The sequence below is a fragment of the Taudactylus pleione genome, unplaced genomic scaffold (assembly GCF_031769625.1).
Source record: "Taudactylus pleione unplaced genomic scaffold, aTauple2 ptg000573l, whole genome shotgun sequence".
In the NCBI taxonomy this organism is placed as follows: Eukaryota; Metazoa; Chordata; class Amphibia; order Anura; family Myobatrachidae; genus Taudactylus; species Taudactylus pleione.
Window position 1 is genome coordinate 5,647,343 of NW_028284975.1, and position 24,443 is coordinate 5,671,785.

Consider the following 24,443-nt stretch of genomic DNA (forward strand, 5'->3'; position numbering starts at 1 on the left):
ATAACGGATCAAGTCTAAAAAGAAGTACACTCATCAAAGCAGAGGCTTAGGGGTTAGAGGGGGTGGGGAACTTTCATCTCCTACAGCTTCACTATTTAATGCCTATTCCTCAGCTTCCCCTCTAAACCCAGTCTGCAGTGTCCCCCAGATAAGACGCAAGGGAAAGGTTTATTGTTATCTGCTTTTTCCCAAAAAAATGTTTATAAATCAAAAAAAGAGAGAAAAAAAACAACACTGAAAAGATTTACATTAAACACTTTACATAACTTTTTATTTGAAATTAAGATTGTGAATCAATGGTTCAAAAAAAAAAAAAATGCAGTACTGGCTTATTTGTGCTTTGTTCTGCAAGCCAGACCTGCAGAGGATTTGATTATCTGTAATCAAAGATATGGGAGTGATCGTCTTGTAGTTCATGTCTGTGTCTGTTTATTGCATGGTCTCCTGCGTCAGCTGATCTGTGGTGCCATGTTTAGTCTTGTCCAATATCCACCTATGCATGAATTACAGACTCCAGCCACCATCAATAATGTGCGCATTACCAGTGACATAGGCAGACTGAAAGGGGAAACAAAAGTCATTCATGTCACCATCAGTATATATTACATCAAAACAATATAATATTCTGCACAGTGTATTATTTATAACACAACAATACTTCAACTTAAATGCTGCCACAGGGCATTTCTCAGGAACATGGTCACTATGGGCCAGATTTACTACCGTACGCAACTGCGTATGTAATTACGATTATGCACGCAGTTCAACTAGATTCATTGCGATCGCTATCCCGTCGCAGCAATGCACAAGGACGCCCACTTTACTCAGCACACATCCGTAATGTCTAGCAAGACTGCAAAACCATCGATACAAAAGAGTACCATCCCAGCCTGACGCACACTTGCAGAAGCCCTGACCTTACTCAGAAATTGATTACTTCCACACATGCTGTGAGACCTCAGGCTGCGTAGGCCATCGTCGTGGATAATTTATGCATGCCCCTTCAACGGCGTACAAATACACTGGCACATCTGTGTTAGGCCTGTGTTACCACCCACAAATTGCACTTCCTGTCACTCACTCTGCAATGGGTCTGCGTAGTCACTGTGATCGCAGTCCCCATTGCAGCAACCGGTACATGCACTGCGACAGATTGCGTGCGTAATCGCAGCAGCACACGGTAGTGAATCAGGCCCTATAGTACATAGAATGGGGAAAAACTTTTAACCATGTATTCTATTAAAAAATTATATTTTGCTTATTATATTTTCCATACAGGACAAACATAACAAACAACAGAACAAAACAAAGTAGCAAAAAATTGTTCAACTAGATAGGAACAGATAACATGAAATCATAATTTCCTGTGCAGTGTTTCCAGAGACAAATCATGAGTATGACTTCTCTTTGTACTGTTTGGGTGGAAAAGATTGTTTCCTAAAATATGTTTAGGACGGAACAATAACATTGGGTCCTCAGACACCGCTGAACAGTGATGGATACTCTATTTCCAAGTCCACGTATGGTCTTGTAGGATTGTAACATAGGTGAAGAGATGACTTACTTCATCTGAAGCCAGGTAAACACACAAGTGGGCAACTTCTTCTGCGGTGGCCATCCTGCCAGTCTTCTGCCGTGCTAGAAAGTCCGCTAATGCCTAGTCAAATCACAAGCAAACTGTAATATGTAAACCCACATGACTACCACAAATAATATGTTAAGAGGTATCATGTTCTTACCTGTTCAGGGTTTGGTCTGGCTTGAATCCTCTCTCTTAAAGATGGGGTATCCACAGTTCCTAAATATAAATCACATACATACAGGTTATAATATATGAATGCAGGAAAGAATGAACAAAAACAGCATTCCCCAAAAATTGTTAGCTACTACCTGTACTGGGAAGCCTATTAAGTACAGCTTTTTGGGGGGCAGACACGGAAAATTTTAGTGCTTATTACAGTAAATGTGTTTATAGGTCTCCACCATTTCATGCAAGTACTGCAAAGTGTTAGCAGCTACTGCACATCATCTGAATGTATAGATACCAAATATGTCGGGTTACATTTATATAATCCACTTTAGTGCAGCACTCACATTAACATAGATCCACAGCAGCGGAGTGCACAGCAGCCAGTCATCTAATAAAAGATTCCAGCATATCCAAATATGAAAAAAGGCAGGCACTCACCAATGGCAACAGCTCAGGTTATATTTATTGCTCACGATCTAGCAGCGACGTTTCGGTTGGCATCTCCAACCTTTTTCAAGTCATGAGACAAACAGCAAAAGCTCATAACAGACATCAATCCAGCTGAATTAGACACTAACCTTAGCCTGTCTGGCAGGAAAAAGGCTGGAGATGCCAACCGAAACGTAACCTGAAATGTTGCCATTGGTGAGTGCCTGCCTTTTTTCATATAATCTATCTATATAACTATATATAAATATATCTATTACATAGACAAAAAACCTTACGGTTTCATTTGTTCCATTAAGGCTGCTTAGACATGATCTGAAAATTCACAAAACCTATTGATTTTCTGCCACTCAAACTTCATAAAGCAATGAAATTACGGTCATTAAGGCAGACGCCTTAATGGACGTGTTCCTTGCACAATACAGATATGGTATGCCATCACACCCTGTGGTTAACAGCAGATTCAGCACTCTCACAGATTGCTGTCACTCACAAAATGGTGGAGCTTCTAATTCACAGAATTGTGTGCTCATTGGAATACATACATGCAGTCTATGCAACTGAGATTTGAGCAGTTATGTGGCTCCCACATCCCACTCAGTGCCCACAATCTTCCCATTTGATCACCAAAACAATCTCACTGGCTTCCAACATCCTTCGCACTGCATACATTTATCTCATTTAGAATACACGTTCAGCTCCCTTATTTTTAAAAATATCATACTCTGTCTATGCATGTACGTACACTTTCTTCCCCTATCTGCCTCCATGCTGCTATATATTCCCCAATCCCTACTGCTGTGTGGTCTCTCAACTGTGATAGTCTGTGCTCCCTCATCCGCACCAATGTTTTTCCCCAGCCGCACCGCCCTGCATACGTGCCTTCTCCACAGCCACGTTGCTGTCTTTCTCTCATCTGTGGCACTCTTTCTTCCTCCATCTGCACTACTCTGGTCCCCCAGCCGTGCAACTGTCTCTCCCCCCAGCACCCGCACCACTCTGTCTTCCTCCCCATCCACACCAATCTGTCTTCCCCAATCCCTACTGCTGTGTGGTCTCCGAAATATGGTAATCTGTGTTCTCTCATCCACACCAAGCTGTCTTCCCCAATTCCTACTGCTGTGTGGTCTCTGTACTATGGTAGTCTGTGTTCTCTCATCCACACAAATCTGTCTTTATCCATCTGCACCGCCCTGCATCCGTGCCACTCTGTTTCCTTCTGCACCACTGTTTTTCCCGAAGCCACGCCGCTGTCTTCCTTTCCTCTGTGGCACTCTTTCTTCCTCCATCTGCACCACTCTGTCCCCCCCAACTGTGCAACTCTGTCTCCTCCCCCACCCGCAACTACTCTGTCTTCCTACCCATCAACACTAATCTGTCTTCCCCAATCCCTACTGTTGTGTGTTCTCCTATTTGTGCTAGTCTGTATTCCCTTATCCGCACCAATCTGTCTTTACCCATCCACACTGCTCTGTCTTCCCATGTCCATGCCACTCTCTTCACCCATCCACGTCGCTGTCCCCCCAAACCGTGCCACTCCGTTTCCCCCCATCCGCACCACTGTTTTCCACCCATCTGCATTACTTTGGCAACCGCCCCTCTCTGTACTGCTTAACCTCCCCTCCTCTACATGCCTTTGTGTCTCACCTATCCACGCTGCAGTGTCTCCTCCCCCCATCCACACCACTTTTATCCCATCTGCACAGCTCTATTCTCTGCTTTGACCTCAGTTGCATAGACTGCATGTGTGTATTCCAATGAGCACACAATTCTGTGAATTAGCAGCTCCACCATTTTGTGAGTGACAGCAATCTCATTCTGTGAGAGTGCTGAATCTGCCATTAACCACAGGGTGTGATGGCATACCATATCTGTATTGCGCAAGAAACACGTCCATTAAGGCATCAGCCTTAATGATCATAATTTTATTGCTTTTTGAAGTTTGAGTGGCAGAAAATCAATAGGTTTTGTGAATTTTCAGATCATGTCTAAGCAGCCTTAATGGGACATATGAAACCATAAGGTTTTTTGTCTATGAGTCTATGAATTTCATAGCTTTTTTAAAATGTATTAACTATCAGGGTTTGGATCAGCAAACCGGGCCACCTACAGGGGAGAAGGGCAACAAAATGGTACACTAATGCAGGTGGAAGAGGGGACAGTACACAGGAGGTTGGTTTGGTAGGTGCAGAGTGCGAGACAGCTGTAGGCGTGTGGGGTAGCAGCAGCAGCAGTGGTGCAGAGCAGTGGCAGCGGTGCAGTGCAAATGGGGCATCAGTGGGCAACAGAGGGCTCACTGGTAGTGAGTATACATCTGAGAAAATCAAATCAATAAGTCACAGATGGACAAATGCAGCAGTGAGATCTACGCATCTATGTTAAAAATTGAATGTGTGTAAAAAAAAAAAAAAAAAAAAAAAGCACCAGCCCCGGGCTTTAAAGCCTCAGTACTGGTTGTGCTAAATACAGGGGACAAACGACGTAGGGGTAGGGGACCCCCTACGTCGTTTGGCAACCAGGACAGGTTCTGTTTAATACAGGGGGTATAAAGCACAACCAGCACCAGGCTTTTCAGAACCTGTCCTGGTTGCCAAAATACGGAGGACAAATGACGTAAGGGTCCCCCGTATTTAGCGCAACCAGCACAGAGCTCTGAGCCGGTCCAGGAAATACAAGGGGAAAAATGTATAAGGCTCCCCCTGTATTTCCCAGAACCAGCACCAGACTCCGTCTTGCGGGGGGGTGATGCCGCAGCCAGAGGGGCCCTTTCACCGCCCCCTCCCCCCCCCACCGCAGCATCACCCCTGACCGCTAGTCAGCCCAGGCCGGGGATCCCTGGGGAGTTGGGGACACCCCCAATAAAGGGGTTCCCCCTCCTCAGGGCACCCCAGGCCGATAGCCCGGGGCTATCCTCGTCACCCCTGGGCGGTGGGTGCCGCGTCGATTATGTATAGTGTGGTGCATAAGAAAATACAAATATTGTCTTTTGCAGTAGTACTACAGGTCCCAGCAAGCCTCCCCCGCATGCTGGTACTTGGAGAACCACAAGTACCAGCAGGCGGGGAATTAAAGGCCTGCTGGCACCTATAGTACCCTTGCAAAAAAAAATATTAAAACAGACACAGTTTTTAAAAGTATTTTATTATGCCGCACCTTCACCTGGAGGGCAACGGCCTTTAAGCTCTTTTACATGGCCGTCGCCCATCCAAGGCTTCTACGGTGTCTTCACCTGGAGCACGGCGGCCTTTAAGCTCTTTTGCACGGCCACCGGCCATCCAGGGCTTCCCAGCGTCTTCTTGCTTCAGCTGGTCTCTCCAGCTCCCCGGCCGACGGACTGAATGGACGGAGCTCACGCTGGCTCTAATTAAGCCAGTCGGGGCGATAACGTCGTGAGCCGTGATTGGCTCACAGCAGCCATCTTTAAATTTCAAAAATGGCGCTGAGGCGCCATTTTTGAAAAGGGCACGCTCGGTTCTCACCAAAGAATTCAATGGTGAGAATCGCTCATTGGCTGAGAGGCGGAAGGCTCACCTCTCTCAGCCAATGAGCGCTCCGCACTGGGATTTCTGGAACGAAGAGGACAGATCTAAGCATAGGAGGAGGTGAGTATGACATTTTGTATTACAGGTATACCAAGGGATTACCTACTGGAGAAGAGGACAGACTGGCTTCAGGGATACTAGGTGAGTATGTGAGATAGTGTGTGCATTTGTGAGTACATGTGTGTGTGCGCATGTATGTTTTAATAAAATTATACTTTTCTACAGGTGTGTGTGTTGTGTGCTTTTTTAATATTGATTTTGTTTTGGAACTACAGCTACCAACACGCCCGTAATGCCCCGCATGCTGATACTTGTGGTTCTCCAAGTACCAGCATGCGGGGGAGGCTTGCTGGGAACTGTAGTTCCACAGCAAAAGCCAATATTTATGTTTTCAAATGCACCACACTTTACATAATCAACCCAGCACTCACCGCCCAGGGGTGCTGGGGATAGCCCCGGGGTATCAGCCTGGGGTGCCCTGAGGAGGGTGACCCCTTTATTGGGAGGGGGGGTCCCCAACTCCCCAGCCTGGGCTGACTAGCGGTCAGGGGTGATGCTGCAGCTGGGGGGCCCGGTGAAAGGGCTCCCCCTGGCTGTAGCATCACCCTCCGCTAGGAGGAGTCCGGTGCTGGTTCTGGGAAATACAGGGGGGCAACCAGGACAGGTTCTGAAAAGCCTGGTGCTGGTTGTGCCTAATATGGGGAACCCATACGTCGTTTGTCCCCTGTATTTAGCACAACCAGTACTGGGGCTCCAAAGCCCGGTGCTGGTTGTTTTTTGGGGGGTGGGGCCACGTCATTTAATTTTTTTTAAACACAGGAAGCCAGTGCAAATGACATAGGGGTCCCCCGTATTAAAGCACAACCCAGCACTGGGCTAGTCAGAACCAGCCCTGGTTGCCAAAATACGGGGGACAAATGACTTAGGGGTCCCCCATAAGTTGTGCAACCAGCACTGGGCTCTGATCCGGTCCTGGTTCTGGAAATACAGGGGAAAAAACTTAGTACGGTCACCCTGTATTCTCCAGGACCAGCACCGGACTATTTCTAATGGGGGGCTGATGCCACAGCCAGGGGAGCCCTTTCACCAGGCCCCCCAGCTGCAGCATCAACCCTGACCGCTAGTCAGTCCAGGCTGGGGATCCCTGAGGAGCGACCCCAATAAAGGGGTCCTCCTCCTCAGGGCACCCCAGGCCTAGGCTGATAGCCCGGGGCTATCCCCAGCACCCCTGGGCGGTGGGTGCCAGGTTGATTATGTGATGTGGTGCATTTGAAATAATATTTTCTTTTGCAGGTTGAACTATAGGTCCCAGCATGCCTCCCTTCATGCTGGTACTTGAAAACCACAAGTACCAGCATGCTGGGCATTAGGGCCCACTGCCACCTGTAAAAAAATATATTAAAATAACACACTTTAATATTGTAATATTTTATTTTACAGGTCTTCACCTGGGGGACGGCGGCTTTAAGCTCTTTTGCGTGGCCGCCACCACCCCAGGGCTTAGGCCACTTCGCCTGGTGGACGCCAGCCCACCAGGGCTTCGGCGACTTCGCCTGGTGGGCGCCAACCCGCCAGGGCTTCGACATCTTCACCGAGTGGGTGACAGCCTGTGTCAGCTCTTTTACTTGGCTGCTGCCCACTAGGACTTATGGCGTCTTCGCCTGTCAAGCACCCACCAGCCAGGGCTTCTGGCGCCTTCACCTGGGGGGTTCTGTGGTCCTCGTCAGCTGCCGCCGCCTCCAATGGCATCACGAGTCGTGATTGGCTCGCGGCGGCCATCTTTGAAAATCAAAGATGGCCGCCGCAAGCCAATCATGGCTCACGACGTCATCGTCGGCACCCGGCAGCTGTTCGGGTGTCGGCGGCGGGCCTGGATTCGAGAGGATCCAGTCCCTGCCAGGCATTTGCCGAGTACAGAAGCGGCACCTATTTAAAAAATTACGCCTTAGCGCCTTTTTTGAAATTCAAAGATGGCCGCCGCGAGCCGCTGAGGCGCCATTTTTGAAATAGGTGCCGCTTCTGTATTTGGCAGAACGGCTGGCGGGGACGCCGGACTCTCCGCCGACACCTGCGACCCACCGCCGCTACCCCGCACCCCCCGCCGACGCTGATGTCCTGCCATCGCCACATTCGTGTCCCCGCCGCTGTTACCATTGCCCGCTATCGCCCGCAAAAGACACCCATCTTTGTGCACCCAAGTGAAGCCACATTGACTGCACCTGCTGGAGGCTCCTACTGCAGCTGAGCAATAAGTTGAAAAGTCCTATCTTCATAATGGCGCATTCTTGAGGTAATAGTTTAAAAACTGTAACTTTCTAATTTACCTGAACCCCAAACTCACGTACCCTGGCACAATAGCTACCTAATAAAACAAACCCCAAGTCTAAATTCCACCCCTATCCTGAGTTTTGCCTTCCCAGAAATCCCCCATAGGTTACAGAAGAAAAGGGTTCCTAATTGAGATGTCAGAAAAATGTGACAGTTGGAGCCTTAGATTACTCCCAAATCCTAATTTTTTACGTTTTGCCCTGAAATTTGGCATGCAGCACCCAGTGACATTCTACTGGCAATGCCAAATTTCAGATCCGTACCTCCTATAGCTTTTGAGGTGTAGCCCTTGAACACTCTGCTGCATCCCCCCCCCCCCCCCCCTACAGAATTCTCTGTGGAGAAATCCGTTTTTTTAGATGCAGCCTTAATATAAGGGCACGACTCTGCCCTTATAATACACACATATATACACAGTACTGTGCAAAAGTTTTAGGCAGGTGTAGAAAGAATGCTGAAAAGTAGAAATGCTATAAAAAATAGAAGTGTTAATAGTTTATTTTTATCAATTAACAAAATTCAAACTGAATGAACAGAAGAGAAACCTAAATCAAATCAATATTTGGTATGACCACCCTTCAAAACAGCTTTAACTCTCCTAGGTACACTGCAGACACTCGTTATTGTACCGCCCTTCAGGCCATCGGCTCAAATTTGGCTGACGCACAAGTGTTGCAAATCAAATAAATCAGTGCTTTGCATTATTATTATTATCATCCTTTATTTATATGGCACCACAAATGTTCTGCAGCGCCTTACAAAGTACATAAATAAGTGAACAAGAAACCTATGACTTAAGGTGCCCATACACGGTGCAATTCGCATAAGATACGATCTCATATACAATTTCCCTTGAAAATTCTTCCCTTGAAATTCTTTATGATTTGTGCCAACACATGGTACGATTGTGCAAGCGAGCATATGATTAGATGTGTCCTAAAGTGATTGAAATCATTTAAGATCTATATCGTACGCAGCAAACAACCTGCCTTTAACAAAGTGTGTTCTATACTACATTTTGTGGTGATGGATTCCCATCGTTATAAGCTTCTGCTAGCCTATAGTATCTGAAATGAAAGGTGATGGAGCTGAGGAGAGGAGGTGGATGACGTCTAGCTGGACCAAGGAGTGGCTGATGAGGAGGGAGACGCGCTCCCATATGCCCAGGGGCAGATTGGGCCTCCGAGAAAGCGGAAAAGTTCCCGCCGGGCCGGTCCCATGAACCCCTTTCCTGGGCTGGAAGACACTGCTGGCTGGGCAGACACTGCGGCTGCCTACAGGCTGCCGCGCTTCCAAGATTTGCGTTCCGCTATGGAACGCAAACCAGAAGCTCCCCGCTCCACTATGAATGTGCACCGTGGTGTCCCCTCTTTCCCTCCCTCTCCCTCGGAGTCGGTCAGGGCAATACCATCCCCTGGGGCTGCTGGAGATGAGGTGAACCACGCAACTGTGCTGCTGGGATGGACTCCGAGTAGAAGCTGGAGGAGTGGGACACGGATCGCAGAGACACACACACTCTGGCTGTGTGAGGCTGCTGTCAGCACTGAGGGACAGAAGCCGGGACCCATGAGCTGCGGTGAGCTGAAGTGACCCTGGAGGTGATTCTTGTTCAGTTTCTTCCTGGTGAGTCTCTTCCACTCTTATCCTGCCTGCTTATTCCCACCATTACAACCACCCTGCCCCCTGCTCAACAGTACTACTCCTAGCCTGCCCCTGCTTTTCACTATTACGCCCATCCTGCCCCCTGTTCTGAACTACTACTCCTAGCATGCCCCACACTACTACTATTCTAAGTCTGTCCCTGCTCTGCCATTACTACTACTCCCATCCTGCCCCCACTTCCAACTACTACTCCCATCCTGCCCCCACTTCCAACTACTACTCCCATCCTGCCAACCACTTCCCACTACTACTCCCATCCTGCTCCCACTACTACTCCCATCCTGCCCCTTGATCAGCATTACTACTACTACTCCCATCCTGACCTCTGCATCCCACTACTATTACTACTCCCATCCTGCCCCTTGATCAGCACTACTACTACTACTACTCCCATCCTGCCCCTTGATCAGCACTACTACTCCCATCCTGCCCTCTGCATCCCACTACTATTACTACTCCCATCCTGCTTCCCACTATTGCTACTCCCATCCTGACCCCAGCAGCGGCAGAGTTTATGAAGCACATGCTTCTGCTGCGAGTTCTGGAGGGGGCGATTTGCTCACCAGCCCTACCCTCTGGCCTCACAGTACAGCACCCAATTTGACCACCAACCCCACCTCTGGAACATACCCGTAACTTGCCCTACCCCCCGGCCTCCGGATCATTCCCTACCAACTGGCTCTCCAATACATACAGTACCCCCCAGGCTGGGGACATACACTACTCACCAACCCCAGGGCCCCACCCCCCGCCCGCCCCGGGACTTACACTGCTCACCCTATTTTTTTCTTGTGGAGGACAATGCTTTTTTTTCTTTTTACCTGTGTGGCGGTCAAAGTGTTTTTTTTTTTTTTGTACATTGTTTTTCATCTGCGCATGAGTCTGAGTGGCAGTGCGGATCAGATGCATGCACTAAGTAGTGTATTAGAAATGTGTTGGGTGTTCCTAAGTGGTTACAGGGGGTTGGCTATAGAGACACTGAATTGCTCACATTGGAGAGGTAGGAGGACAGCCAAGAGAGGAAAGTGTCACGTAGACCATGGGAGTGAAGGATTTCCAAGAGAAGAGGGTCAAAAGCAGCAGAGAGGTTGAGGAGAATGAGCATAGAGTAATGGCCCTTGGATTTGGCAGCAAGGAGGTCATTACTGACTTTCATGAGGCAGTTTCAGTGGAATGGAGAAAACAGAAGCCAGGCTGAAATGGGTCAAAGAGGGAATGGGAGGAGAGAAAGGTGGTTGTAAGCAATACGCTCAAGGAGGGAGGTTAGGCGTTACGACTAAGACACACATTCCAGCAAAAAATATGTTCTTTTTATTTAAATGGTACCTTTCTCCCTAATAAAACACAAACCACTTTACATATATGCAGAAGTCTGTTGTGGTCGCTTGATACCCTGCACCCATAATAGATAGGCCACTGGGTGAGGCAGGTATATTGGCTTGCTCAGCTGAGAAAATCCACATATATAAGGAGAACATACAAACTAAGGCCTTGGCCCTACTGGAAATCAAACCCAAGACTCCATCACTGTGAAGTCTTGCTTTGGAATAGAAATATACACTGCCAAAAGTCATGGGAAAGATGTCTAGTATTGTGTAGGACCCCCTCTAGCCTGGCGAAGTGCAGCAACTCAACGTGGCATCAATTCCACAAGTGGACGGAAGACCTCTGGAGAGATGTTGATTCAGGCCATCTGGATAGCTTCCCACAGCTGAATGATATTTGTAGGTGCAGGATCTTGGATACGAATAGACCTCTACACCATGTACCATAAATGCTAGACTTTGTTCAAGCCAGGCGAGCATGGTGGCCACACCATTCGTCAGATCTCTCTAGAAGAATGCTCCACAAACTAATTTTAGACGACTTGGGACTGATGACACGGGGCATTATCCTGCTGGAATATTCCATCATTGTGTGGTTACACAAAGTCAATGAAGGGTGGCAAATTGTCATCAAACAATGCAACGTAGCAGTTACCAGTCAATGATGTGTTCAGACGGACTAGCGGACCCAACACATGCCACATGAACACACCCCATGCCATTATGGAACCACCACCAGCCGGCACGGTGCCCCAAGAACTGAAGTCCATGGCCTCATCGGATTTGCCTTACACCCAAACCTTACCATCAGCCCACAACAACTGGAACCATGACTCCTCAGTCCACGCCACATGCTGCAAGTTCCCCAGGGCCCAATTAGCAACGTCACAAGCCCAGGTAAAGCACTGTGTCCTGTGTCGTAGTGTTAACAGGGGCACTCTAGTGAGTCTTCTGCTCCCATACCTCATGGAAGCTAAAGAACACTGAACTGACCTGCTGGATATGAGTCTGGTACCTCCTGCATTGAATGTGGATGTGATTTGAGCCTGTGTAGCTTACCATGGTCAAATCTGGCCAGACGTCACTGGTCATGATCATTAAGCACCCATGGTTGGCCACTGCGTTGTCCACGGTGATTGGTAATGCCTTCTGAGGTATTCCCAGTACACACATGACACCATAGATCGAGGAATGTTGAATGTCTACACAATTTCAGAAACTGAATATCTCATCCGTCGGTCACCCACTATCAGGCCCTATTCGATCTCCGATAATTTACGATGTCTTGCCATGAGCAGCCTAGCCGGTGTTCAAACTGATTCACAAAATGTCAGATTACAAATGATGCAGGTTTGGACACTTCCAAAACATCACAGTACAATGACGCCACCTACCATTACATACTGCTATCCATGATTTTTGGCACTTCAGTGTATAGATGTTTTATTTAGTTGAACGACAAAGTATTTAGATTATCATCCATCCTGTTCTTTCTGTGTTTGAGCTTCATTATTTGGTTATATTGGTATTGGATAAGCAGCAATATCCTTTCGAACAGCTGCACAGAATTTGAGCCTTTTGGTTTATTCAATTGCTTATACAATTTTTTTTTAATACTTTGGCTGAGCTTGTGTGGTGGGCTGAGCCAAACAGCTAGAACACGTGGCCCCAAACAGTGCAGTCGGCTACAAATGGCATAGTTGTTGCATTACTGCCTCACAGCCCTAATGCCATGAGTTTAGTTCCTGACCAAGGTACTGTCAGTGTGGACTTTATATGTTCTTCCCATATTGCATGGGTTTCCTCTGGGTGCTCTGGTTCCCTCCCATACTCTAAAACATTAACCTAACTGGTTGGTTAATTGGCTTTTGACAAAATAATAAAAAAAAATAACCCTAGTGCATGTGTGTGTATATAGGGGCATAAGCTCCACTAGGGAAGGGACTGATATGAATGACTAAAATGGTCTCTGTAAAAGCATTGCGTAAATATGTGTGCAGTATATAAATGGAATATTGTTACCACCAGGCAGTCGAGATGCCGGCAATCAGAATCCCAATGGCAAGTATTAGGGTTAGGCACTAGGGGTGAGGGTTAGGGTTAGACTACGGAAAAGGGAGAGTTAGGATTAGGCTGTGGGGGGAGAGGGTTAGGACACTTATCTTAGTGGGGCGGGATTCTGACTGTAGGGATGCCGCGGTCGGTATTCTGGCCACTGGCATCCTCACCTCCAGGATCCCGTACCCAACCCATATAAATAACGGTTGATTAATTAAAGCTCAAACACTTCACCAGGTGGCTTTTATCGTACTAGACAGTCCATGGAGGACCATACACAAGCTTGTTACAAAACAGTCAAACTAAAATCACCATTTTTAGAGAGGCCAATAATTTAGACATAAATTATAGTCATTTGGTAAAAGAATATCAATACAACTTAACTGTGACATTTAAAATCATCTTACAATTAAAATGTAGATGATACAGAGGTAGCAAGTAACAGTTTGTAGATGAGACCTTAAATTTCAGTTTGGCATTGTACGTTACTCACCAGGACATATACAATTACACCGAATGCCTTGCTCAATGAAATCTATAGCAACAGATTTAGTCAGACCAATTACTGCTGCCTTTGATGTGCTGTACACACATCGGTTTACTACTCCTAAAAGAGAAAGAAAAACAAAAGAAATGGAACACCGATATAAATGTAATAACTATAAGCAAAATGTCATTTACTGCTAAAACAAAGTACACTCTTATTACAATAGTCTTCATACAATCTATTTTGAATGCAGCAGCCAGACTAGTTTTCTTCACAAAATGTTTTTCTACTACTTTAAAGCTGGGTACAGATGATTTTTTTTTAAATGGTTTGTCGCTTTCCGACGGATCGGAATGACAAATCATCCAGTGTGTATGCACTATGCACGCTCCCGTATCGTCGTCCGTCGCATCTTCAGATTTGCCGTGCATGCTGCTCAATCTGAGGATGTGACTGACGATCACATGCAATTGGATTTTACCAAGTCGTGTCGTGTACGGACAGCACGAAATGTCATCTGTCGCATCTGCCGTCATCTGGGTACACAGATCGTCTAATGTGTACCCAGCTGTAGTCAGTACGCAAATTTTCTGCCTATATTCTACCAAATTTATTATGAAGTACTTATGCTTACATACAATGCTGTCAACAAAAGTACACAAACATACATCTCTTTATTTATCTCAAAATATCTCACCATTGGGCCCCTCCATTCTTTGTAAGACCTGCGTCTCTCATCCACACTCTAAGTGCACACATCCACTATACGACAGGCAAAAGACTACACGATTCCGACATTGTAATCGTGCAGTCGTTTGTCAGTGTGTGATGTGACGAGCAGTCATTCAGTGTAGGCACATCAATCATCTGCAAACATGTTGAACCTGACGATATCGTCAGGTTGTACAACATATTTGTACGATGATAGATGTGTAAATGACCAGCGGGAGCGCGCATCGCTGGTCGTTTTAGACATTTTTTAAACAGTCTGCAAACGATTTTCAAACGATATTGTTAAATCGCTCAATTTAATCGTCTAGTGGATGTGTGCCTTTAAACTGATCCCATTTATGGTTACAGGACTTTTGTCATGCTACATAGTCCTCCTGTATCAAACTCCTATTTCTTCATAGATTGTAAACTTGCGAGCAGGATTCTCTGATCTATGACTGTCTGTTATAACCAAGTCTCATTTTATTACAGTTTTGTTAACAATTGTAAAGTGCAACAGAATATGCTGGTGCTATATAAATAAATGTTATAAATGTTATTATTAACACTATACTACTGGCCGGGTTAAAGGCTGAACCCTGCAGCCTTTATTTGTTTACATTGTCCTCGCCTATAACCCCCATTCCATCGATCCTGAAAAGGGCCCCACTGTTTCCTAACATACATGCAAACAATGGCGCAAGGTGTGCGGCTGCTATGGTGCCCGAGCTGCCTTTGTGGCCTGCTGATCACCCTGCACCCAGTCACGCACACAAGGTGGGCCGGTCCGGTCAGGGACGTCGAGGAGGTCCAGAGTGTCAGCAGTGTTAATTTGGTGCCGGCCCGCCAGCTGATTACAGTAGACATGGAGAGACAGCGCCGCCAGTTGCGAGGCAATCAGAGCTGGTGGACCGGCAGTCAATTAGCAGTGGTGGCTCCCGATCGGCTGCTGGTCCGGGAGCTCCGATTTGCTTTGCGATCGCCACCAGATTCAAATTGCGTTGGCACTTTCTCTCCATGTCTGCCACTGCCTGTTAGAGCACCAGCTGTAATTAGCCGGCGGGCCGGCACCAAATCCACACCCGCTGGCTGCTGATGGCACACGGGAGAGGCGAAGAGGCTGCTGGAGGGACACGGGGACATGAGTTGCAGGGGGGGGCACAATGTGTAAGGGTTCACTACTATTGTGTGGAATAATGTGTTATATGGGGCACTACTACTATGTGGCACAATCTATGAAGGGCGTTACTGTGTGGTATAATGTGTAAGGGGCATACTGTGTAGAGTAATGGGCATTACTGTGTGGAATAATGTATAAGAGGCACTACTACTGCGAGGCATAATGTGTATTAGGGGTACGACTGTGTGGCATAACCTGAATAGGCTCTGTGTGGTATAAATGTATGTGGGGTTTTTTTTTGGCTCGGGGGGGGGGGGGGGGGGGCCTTTTAAAATCCTGCTTTGTGGCACAAAAAAGTTCTAGTTATGCAAACACAGAGGGCTGACTAAAATATATGGTCACTTTAAAAAGGACTGAAGCTGGCCATCCACTATACGATTTTCTGTCAGATATCTGTCCAATCTGGCTGGTTGTAATGAAAACCTGGTAATGTATAAGAGCAAATGACAATCGTCCATTTGCTCACAAACACTGGAAAACAGCCAAAAGTGGTTGTTCAGACACACTGGTTAAAACACTCAAATTTAACCAATTTGAACAATTTTTTTTTGTCCTTTTTCAGTGTTTAAAACCATATGATCGACTGTCATTTGCTCCCATACATTACCAGGTTTTCATTCTAACCAGCCAGATTGGATATCTGACAGAAAATTGTATAGTGGATGCCCACTTGCGTTTATGCTGTGGATCATATAACATTAGGCCCAGTTTGTGTAGTTAGCCACTCAATGCAGACACCAGCAATGTTTGCTCATTGTATGAATGGATTTTCAGACAGTCCCGATTGATTACTGGTCATTTTGAATTCATACACACAGTGACTTGTGGAATTGTGGTCTAAAACTAGCAATGTTAAGCATCAGAAGCTAATGTATATTGGCACTTAGGTCTTGTTCTTGGATTAATATAGGCTTCGAGAGACTATGGAAATCACTCAGGGTGAACAGACATTGTACCTGACTTTCTGCTTATCTGCCAGATGTACTCATTGGAACAATGTTGCAAATTAGGCCATGCTCCTTTCTAAACCCAATCCACAAACATTGCGGTTGAGACCGTGCCTCCTTTCCAAGAGAAGAAACCCCTTTAGAATGCTAGGAATAGAGATTTTCAAATGATGATTGTGATAGTTGGCAAGTTCTATACTACTGACTTAATAAGAGGAATTGTGTTTCAGCACTTGTCAATCATACTTTAGAAAAATACATCTGAACACATTTGGTGGCAGGATGTAATATGAATAAAATTAAAAAGTTTTAACTTTGTTGAAAAGTATTAATAACATTGTACTTTGCTGAGGAAATATAGTAAATACCTCTATACATTTCCTAAAGCTGTTTTCTATGTTGCAAGTTATTATGTCAATATGGTTTGCCAGCTTTTCATCCTGCTGATCCTTTGAATAACCAGATCATTTTTAATATACTCTCAGCTTGATTATATATTTATAGTTTTTGAAGTCTACCTACAGACCAGTCAGTCATTTCCTTCCCCCATAACCTATTCCCATTTCTTACCTTGTTTTGTCTTTGCCCCATATGATATAGTTAGTTTACACATTTCAATTTGCAGTTTTAACTTTAAACATATAATTTCCAACCAAGTATGCCAAACATACCTTTAATGCTGGAGGCTACAGAAGACATGTTGATAATGGTCCCTGACTTTTGTGCAAGCATCTAGAAAACATATGAAGAATCACAATTGTAATTAAGGACCTATGACATTTTTTAGATAACGGTTTATGAGGTTATTATATTTGTGATTTTATTTAGCTACAGTACAAGCCTTCATTGGACTTAAATGGGTTTGTAACAGCAAACCTGTGTATTACTGGGAGTTGTAAAGTATTGTTATATTTTGGCTTTATACATTTAAGTTTCTTTTATGCTGATTTGTAGCAACTGTTGCTCACTTGAAATGACAAACTGATTTAAGGGGCATTATATTGACCTCTGACTATATTTTTTTTTGCCCAAACTGACAGTGGAGGTTAATCTTCTAAATGTAAATACAGTAGAATAAAACATGTTCAGTAGGTATAAAAAAAAAAAAAAAAAGTGTGAGACATTTAAATACATGTAAAAAAACACACACACAGTTAGCACAGACAAATACGTAAACACAATGCACCCTTACTTTTGGCAGGAATGTTTTGATCATGAGATACATGCTCCGTAAATTAATATTCATAGTGAAGTCCCAATCTGCCTCCTCACAATCCAGAATAGTTCCATGATGGACAAAGCTGGAAATCCAATAATAGATATTATCGGAAGGTGAATGCAGTTTTAGAGATTGGCAAAATAGATATGCAAAACAAACAATGTTAAGACACTTCTTACATTTATAGTAATAGCAAATGTCAGATTACCATGTTGATAACTACATTTACCATCTGGTGGAAAGCATCTCAGCAGGGTTTTATTGAAAGCTGGTATCTCCCCAAAAAACTATTCAGAACATGGAAATAGAAGCTCCAGTCAATATAAGTTGTGGGAGCACAGTCTTACCAGACGTAGAGCATTACACGCCTCTTGTCTCCATTTAATAGCCCAATCTTTAACTGGTACTAATTACATATTATCATCTGAAGGACCTAAAACCTCCTACTACAGGACCCAGCAGGTTATCTGGGGTAAATAAACAAAACAAAAACGTTTTAAACAGGACACTACTCCTATTAGTTTGACATATCCATTAGGAGTAATACTCCCCTAATAATCTACCATTGTGAGCTCAATAAATTGACTCATTTTTATATAATGCTGGTGATTATTACCTTATTAAACTTATTTAGATACACTACATATTGATACAGGTATATTATGTTTTTTTACCTAATGTACTCTTCACTTTTTTACCTACAGTATGCTATCATCTTCTCCCTCGTGCAAGCAATGACTCTAAAGTGCCTCCTGTGTCCTTCAATTGGGGCACAGATTCAGCCTGTGTTGATTTTCTAGTGATAGGGACTGTATTTTGTCCTGCTATGTTTGTACTGTACTTTTGTATGCACTTTCAATGGTGATGCAGACCCGTGTGGTGCCCTATTTAATAACGGATAATAATATTATACCAAGCAGTAATAACTATACCAAGATGTAATAGTTTCCATATTTTGTGAGACAGATGGTTGACATGACATTTACATTTGTTCTTCAGCTGAGTACAAGCTACTGTTCTGTTACTATCCATTTCAGAATCTGATATAACCACTGTCTGTCTTTAAACATAAAGACAGACATCTGCAATGTATGCCTGTACAGAAAAATTATCCCCCTTCCCACTGATTTATCAGACCCATTTTCAGTTATGAATAACTTGTAATTTGTATATGTCACATGGACTAATTTTGACATAATGTAAATGAAGGCTGCAGTCTAGGGAGGAGAAGCGGAATTGCCATTTTTGGAGTTATCAAAAGATAACATCTGCAATAGTACAAAACGTACATTAAGGATGGGCAAACGCAGGCTGATCCTGTCATTTAGCCCGGATCGAGTGATTTGTCATCACATATGGGTGGGCAGCTGTTCAGCTCAAGCTACCGGACCACTCCTGGTTTCAATGTGGCCTAGTGTGGTCAGAGATGACTACACACACAAGCAGATAGCGGTCACCTTCCATCATGCCCAATAATTATAGTACAACACTGTCATTTCAGTGCCATACATTTATGCATTAGATTTTACTAACATTGGATGAAGTGTTGACTGAAATTAAGATACTAAAGCTGCATACACACGTAAAGATTTTCTCTGCAACCATCCAACTAGTTGATTGGTTGGAATGAAAATCTGGTAAAGTATGAAAGCAAATGACAATCAGCAATTTGCTACCAAATGCCGGAAAATGGACAAAAACTGTTGTTTGAACAAATTGTTTAGATCAAACATTTAACAAACTTGTCTGACGATCATTTTCATCTGTTTTCTGGTATTTAGGAGCAAATTGCTGATCAATATGTTACCAGATTTTCATTCCAACCAATCAACTAGTTGGATGGTTGGACAGAAAATCTTTCCGTGTGTATGCGGCTTAACACTGAGAAAATACTATGGGCCAAATGTTATATGGTGAGAGTTTAGAAAATCGGAGAGTTTAGCAGTAATCTCTCACATTGGTCGACTTTTATCTTCAAAATGGGAAAACATCTGGATGAGAGTTTAAATCGTGAGTTTTTGAGTCTAAATACATGTGAGTTTGCATGTTCTTGTACATTGGGTGAGTTTAAATAGTGTGAGTTTCCTGCTAACTCTCATATTTTCTAATCTCTCACCCTATTACATTTGGCCCTCTATGTGATAACCACCAGCAAATACTACTCATAGGAACCAGCGCTTGTGCTTATTTGTGCTTGGTTATAACACTATTTTTTATTGGATCGGAGTTTGGTCTCAGTTATTGATATTCATATTACAAGATCTATCGTCATTTTAATATTTCTTGTATATGTTGAATTTTTATTTTATGTATTGCGCGCATATACATGTTGTGAGAATTACATTTCCACTTTTTTATTGATACAGATGATACAGTCTCATCACTATATATTAATATCCTATGATTAAAACCTCGCCTCAGCGCTAGTGTTCTCCCCTTTTTTGATTTCGTGGTCAGTGCCATACATGCTCTAATATCAGAACCAATTACCCAATATCGGCTGTTATTGCAGCATGTGTGGCCATTTTAATATGATCAGCTCGCAACACAGGCAGCGTTCAACAGCTAGAGTGACAGGATCCCCTCCAATCTGGACCCTCGCAGTTAGCAGGCTTTGTTATTATGGTTAGAATATGACCACACACAGAGTAATCTCTGTCAAAATCTGACATTTACCATCATGCATAAGAACTTAAAGATTTCAGTAAACTCCATGGTTTACCCACTACCCCAGGGGTTCCCAACCACGTCCTCAAGGCACACTAACAGTCCAGGTTTTAAAGGATAGCCATATTTGAGCACAGGTGACTTAATTAGTACCTCAGTTACTTTGAATTAACTATCTATCTGTGCTCAAGCATGGGTATCACTAAAATCAAGACTGTTGGTGTGCCTTGAGGACCGAGGTTGAGTAATTGAGGGTGCAATACATATGGATAATCTATGATACTTACCCAGCCACATTAAATAGAACATCAATTTTATCAATTTCATGGTACAGTTTTTCAATTTGCTCTCTCTTAGTGACGTCTAACACTCTTGTCTGAATACCTGGAATAACAGTAATACAATTACATGTAGTTATTCAGGGATCTAGGGATTCTCATCTTGTTTTACTACAGTTTCTAAATATGACAGGTCCCCAAACTAGATAAAGTTTGGCTTGTACATTTGTGTTTAGGAAAGGAAGGAATCAAAATGTTCACAATTCTTTACGTATGTATTTAGTGATTGACCTATTAATCCAAATTCAATTTAACCCATGCAATTTTTAGCGACTTCTCTTGCATCAGAGCCTGGCTCACGCATCTATAAGCCATTCAGACTGGTACAGATCTCACTTGTGGCTGAGAGGGCATAACTAGGTGGCAACAGAGTGTTTGGACATAGGATAAGTCTTGGGTTATTCAGAGATTAGAACAAGCAGAGATTGGTTGATTTGCACACAATGCGGCCTTACCTGCAGCAGACTTGCGTGTGACTGAATCTGCCCTTTAGTGTTTTCTTTTTAACCTTTGGTGAACTAGGTGGGGTGCGGCACGCCCCAGCAATATTTAAACTCCTATAACTTTAAAAAAAATACTTTGCGCAAGCTGCCGTTTCCTGTAGCTGGAGTTGCAATGGTGCAGTTTGCATAATGATGGCGGTTTAGCGCGACGAGCGCTAGCGCAGTGAGTACACGTGCGAAAAGTGTGTGTGGGCATCTCAAGAATCAATGTTAAACCAGTCAGAATTACTGTCGTACTAATTTAGTATACTTCTGATGAAGTATAGCATGGGGTATGAGATACCCCACATGGTTTGCCATGTTGATTTTTCCACCTGGTTCACTGAAGGTTAAATAAACTTCCCATTCCTGCAGAAACCTTGCACTGCACAAACCACAGCAAATCCAAGGCACGTTCTTGGGAGATCCCACATTGTAATAGAGGCCCATTGTATGCATTCCTTACTGGAGGGCTGACAGGAAATACTCAACTGTCCAGACACCAAGTGGCTCTTACTCAGCTTATGTGGATCAATTTAAAAAAAAAGAGGTTTGTGTATTGCAGTATTCCCAAGTAAGGTATTACAATTGCTAAGCACCTTGTTAACACACAGGTTGGTCACTGATAAACCCCTTTCAGCAAGTTCTTTATTTCAGCATTTTTGACAATAAATTGTAACATTCTCATTCCAAGAATGACCTGCAGAAAATACCTTTGTATGCTCCTAGGACTTTCAGCTTCTCTTCATTAATGTCGGTTGCAATCACCTGCGCTCCTTCGTTAGCAAATGCCTTAAGACACAAAGGTTTCAGATCATCACAATCAGCATTTTCTCAAACATACTGTATACCTGTGAGCAGAATCGATGAAATACCGCCGGACCTATGTCAGGTCCAAATCCCAACGCCGTAAGACCGGCAGCAGTGAAGATCCCAACAGGGGATTAAGGTAAGTAACACTAACCCTATCCCCCCCCTAACCCTCCCTTAGGGGTGCCTAACCCTAACCACCCCTGCTAGTGCCTAATTCTAAATCCCCCCGTAAGTGCCTAAATCTAACCCCCCCATTCCCGCAGCCTAAACCTAACCCACCCGGGCAGGGGTGCCTAACCCTAACTCCCCATTCCCCTAGCCTGACCCTAACCCTCCTGAGAGGGTGCCTAACCCCAAGTCCCCCACCCCCGGGAGCCCTTAACCTAACCCTTTTCCTTGGCCACGCCCCCTTTTCGGGCGCATGTGCTCCTTCGGCGTGCGCAGATGTGCCCTTTCTCTAAGTCCGCTGCCGGACCTAAAGTGGACACGACTTCCACGATTGCCAGAGACGTGATAAATAGCCCTTGACAGCGCGCAAGGTCCCGTGCAAAAAACTGCTTCACTAGACTGCACTGATTCATTTGATATGTGACTTGTATATCTCTGTGTGACTGGGTTTGAATCTGTATAGGAAGTGCTCCAATGCAGCATCCGCAGATTTTTTTTACAAATGTTGCACATCAAATATATCAGTGCAGTCTTGTGAAGTGGTCGTGTTGCATTGCAACCAAGATGCACATTACGGTGAAAAAGATGCTACACCACTTGGCGCAGCTCTTTCATTCGAGTCTCGTGCCGCATGGCGTATTAAGGCTAGGTGTACACATTTGTATATGAGGTTATGAATGACACTTGCTAAGTGATCTATAGGTACCTGAAAAAACAAGTACTGTAATACTGAAGCTTACACTGGATATGCAGATAGCTATGAGTGAATGTAAGAAAAATGCATATGTTTTGTACGGGTTGGGTATGAACTCAGCGGCCGGTTCAAATCCAGATAGCGGCATCCCAATGGATGAAGATCCCGACAGGGGTGGTGAGTACCCTCCCCCTCCCCTCTAACCCTCCTTTAGTGGTGCCTAACCCTGAGCCCCCCTTCCCGCACCCTAAATCTAACCCTCCTCGGGGGGGGTGCCTAACCCTGAGCCCCCATTCCCGCACCCTAAATCTAACCCTCCTCGGGGGGACCTAACCCTAATCCCCCCCTTCCCACACCCTAAACCTAACCCTACCCGGGGTGAGCCTAACCTCCCCCGGTGGTGCTTAACCCTAACCCTCCCCCTGGGGATGTCTAACCCTAATCTCCCCCTGGGGGTCCCTAAACCTAGCCCCCCCCCCACATGGCTAACACCGAACATGCCCCGCTTACCTTCGTTCGGGATGGCCGCTGCCGGGATTTCGGCATCGGGCTAAAGATAGGCGTCGGGGTAACAACGCCTATCTTTAATCCCGAGTCAGGCTTTCGACGTTGGGATTCCAACGGTCAGCATCACGGTCGCCGGTAAATTAACTACATCCGGTTTTGTACCTATGTAACTACTATGACAAAACAGATATAGGTAAGCCATCACGATACACACTAAAGCTGGGGAAAAGAAAATCAGACTTACAATTGCAGCAGCATGTCCAATTCCCTGTGCTGCGGCAGACATTAATATGACTTTTCCATCTAGGCGACCCATTATACCTGCAGAAACATCACTTCCATAATTACCAGTCAGCAATTACAATGGAAAACACTGACATTTATTAATATTTATATCCCAATCCCAAAACTGATTAAGATATTAATCTAGATGGAACTCTCCAGAATGCTCCTGGAACCAATTCTGGACAACTTGAGACTGATAAATGTTCATTATCCTGGTGGAATATTTCATTGTTGTGGGGGTACATGAAGTCCATAAAGGGCTGCAAATGGTTATCAAGCAATGCAATGCAGCAGTTACAGGTCAATGACATGTTCAAGCAGACTTGCAGACCCAACAATGCCAGGTGAACACACCCCACATCATTATGGAACCACCACCAGCCTGCACGGTGCCTTGTTGACAACTGGGGGCCATGGCCTCATGGGGTCTGCACCATACCTGAACCCTACCATCAGCTCGAAACAACTGGTACCGTGACTCATCGAACCACTCCACATGTTGTCAGTCATCCCGGGTCCAATTAGCGACATCACAAGCCCAGGTGAGGCGCTGTGACCAGTGTTGTGGTGTTAACAGGGGCACACTAGTGGGTCTTCTACTCCCATATCCCATGGAAAATAAAAAAACACTGCACTGACCTGCTGGATATGTGTCTGGTACCTCCTGCAATGAATGTGATTTCAGGCCAGGGTCGCTCGTCTGTTACCACAGGCACATTTCTGGCCAGACGCGACTGGTCAGATTATTAAGCACTAGTGGTTGGTCACTGCGCTGTCAATGGTGGGTGATAATGCCTTCCGTGAGGTATTCCTGGTACAGACGTGACACAGTA

General features: G+C 44.9%; 1 protein-coding gene across 3 annotated transcripts in view; it reads right to left on the reverse strand.

The window, feature by feature from the left end:
• Positions 1–258: 258 nt before the first annotated feature.
• The window catches only part of BDH2 (3-hydroxybutyrate dehydrogenase 2), a 30,911-nt gene continuing 6,726 nt past the window's right edge, over positions 259–24,443 (reverse strand). For all 3 annotated transcript variants that reach the window (XM_088453256.1, XM_088453255.1, XM_088453254.1), the window contains exons 2-10: positions 23,570–23,646; positions 21,857–21,935; positions 20,611–20,707; positions 17,630–17,738; positions 17,109–17,169; positions 13,606–13,719; positions 1,740–1,798; positions 1,565–1,657; positions 259–558 (exon numbers count right to left, since the gene is read on the reverse strand). In XM_088453256.1, coding sequence (XP_088309382.1) covers positions 505–558; positions 1,565–1,657; positions 1,740–1,798; positions 13,606–13,719; positions 17,109–17,169; positions 17,630–17,738; positions 20,611–20,707; positions 21,857–21,935; positions 23,570–23,646 — 743 coding nt within the window. In that variant the 3' untranslated portion in view covers positions 259–504. The remainder of the gene's footprint in view (positions 559–1,564; positions 1,658–1,739; positions 1,799–13,605; positions 13,720–17,108; positions 17,170–17,629; positions 17,739–20,610; positions 20,708–21,856; positions 21,936–23,569; positions 23,647–24,443) is intronic.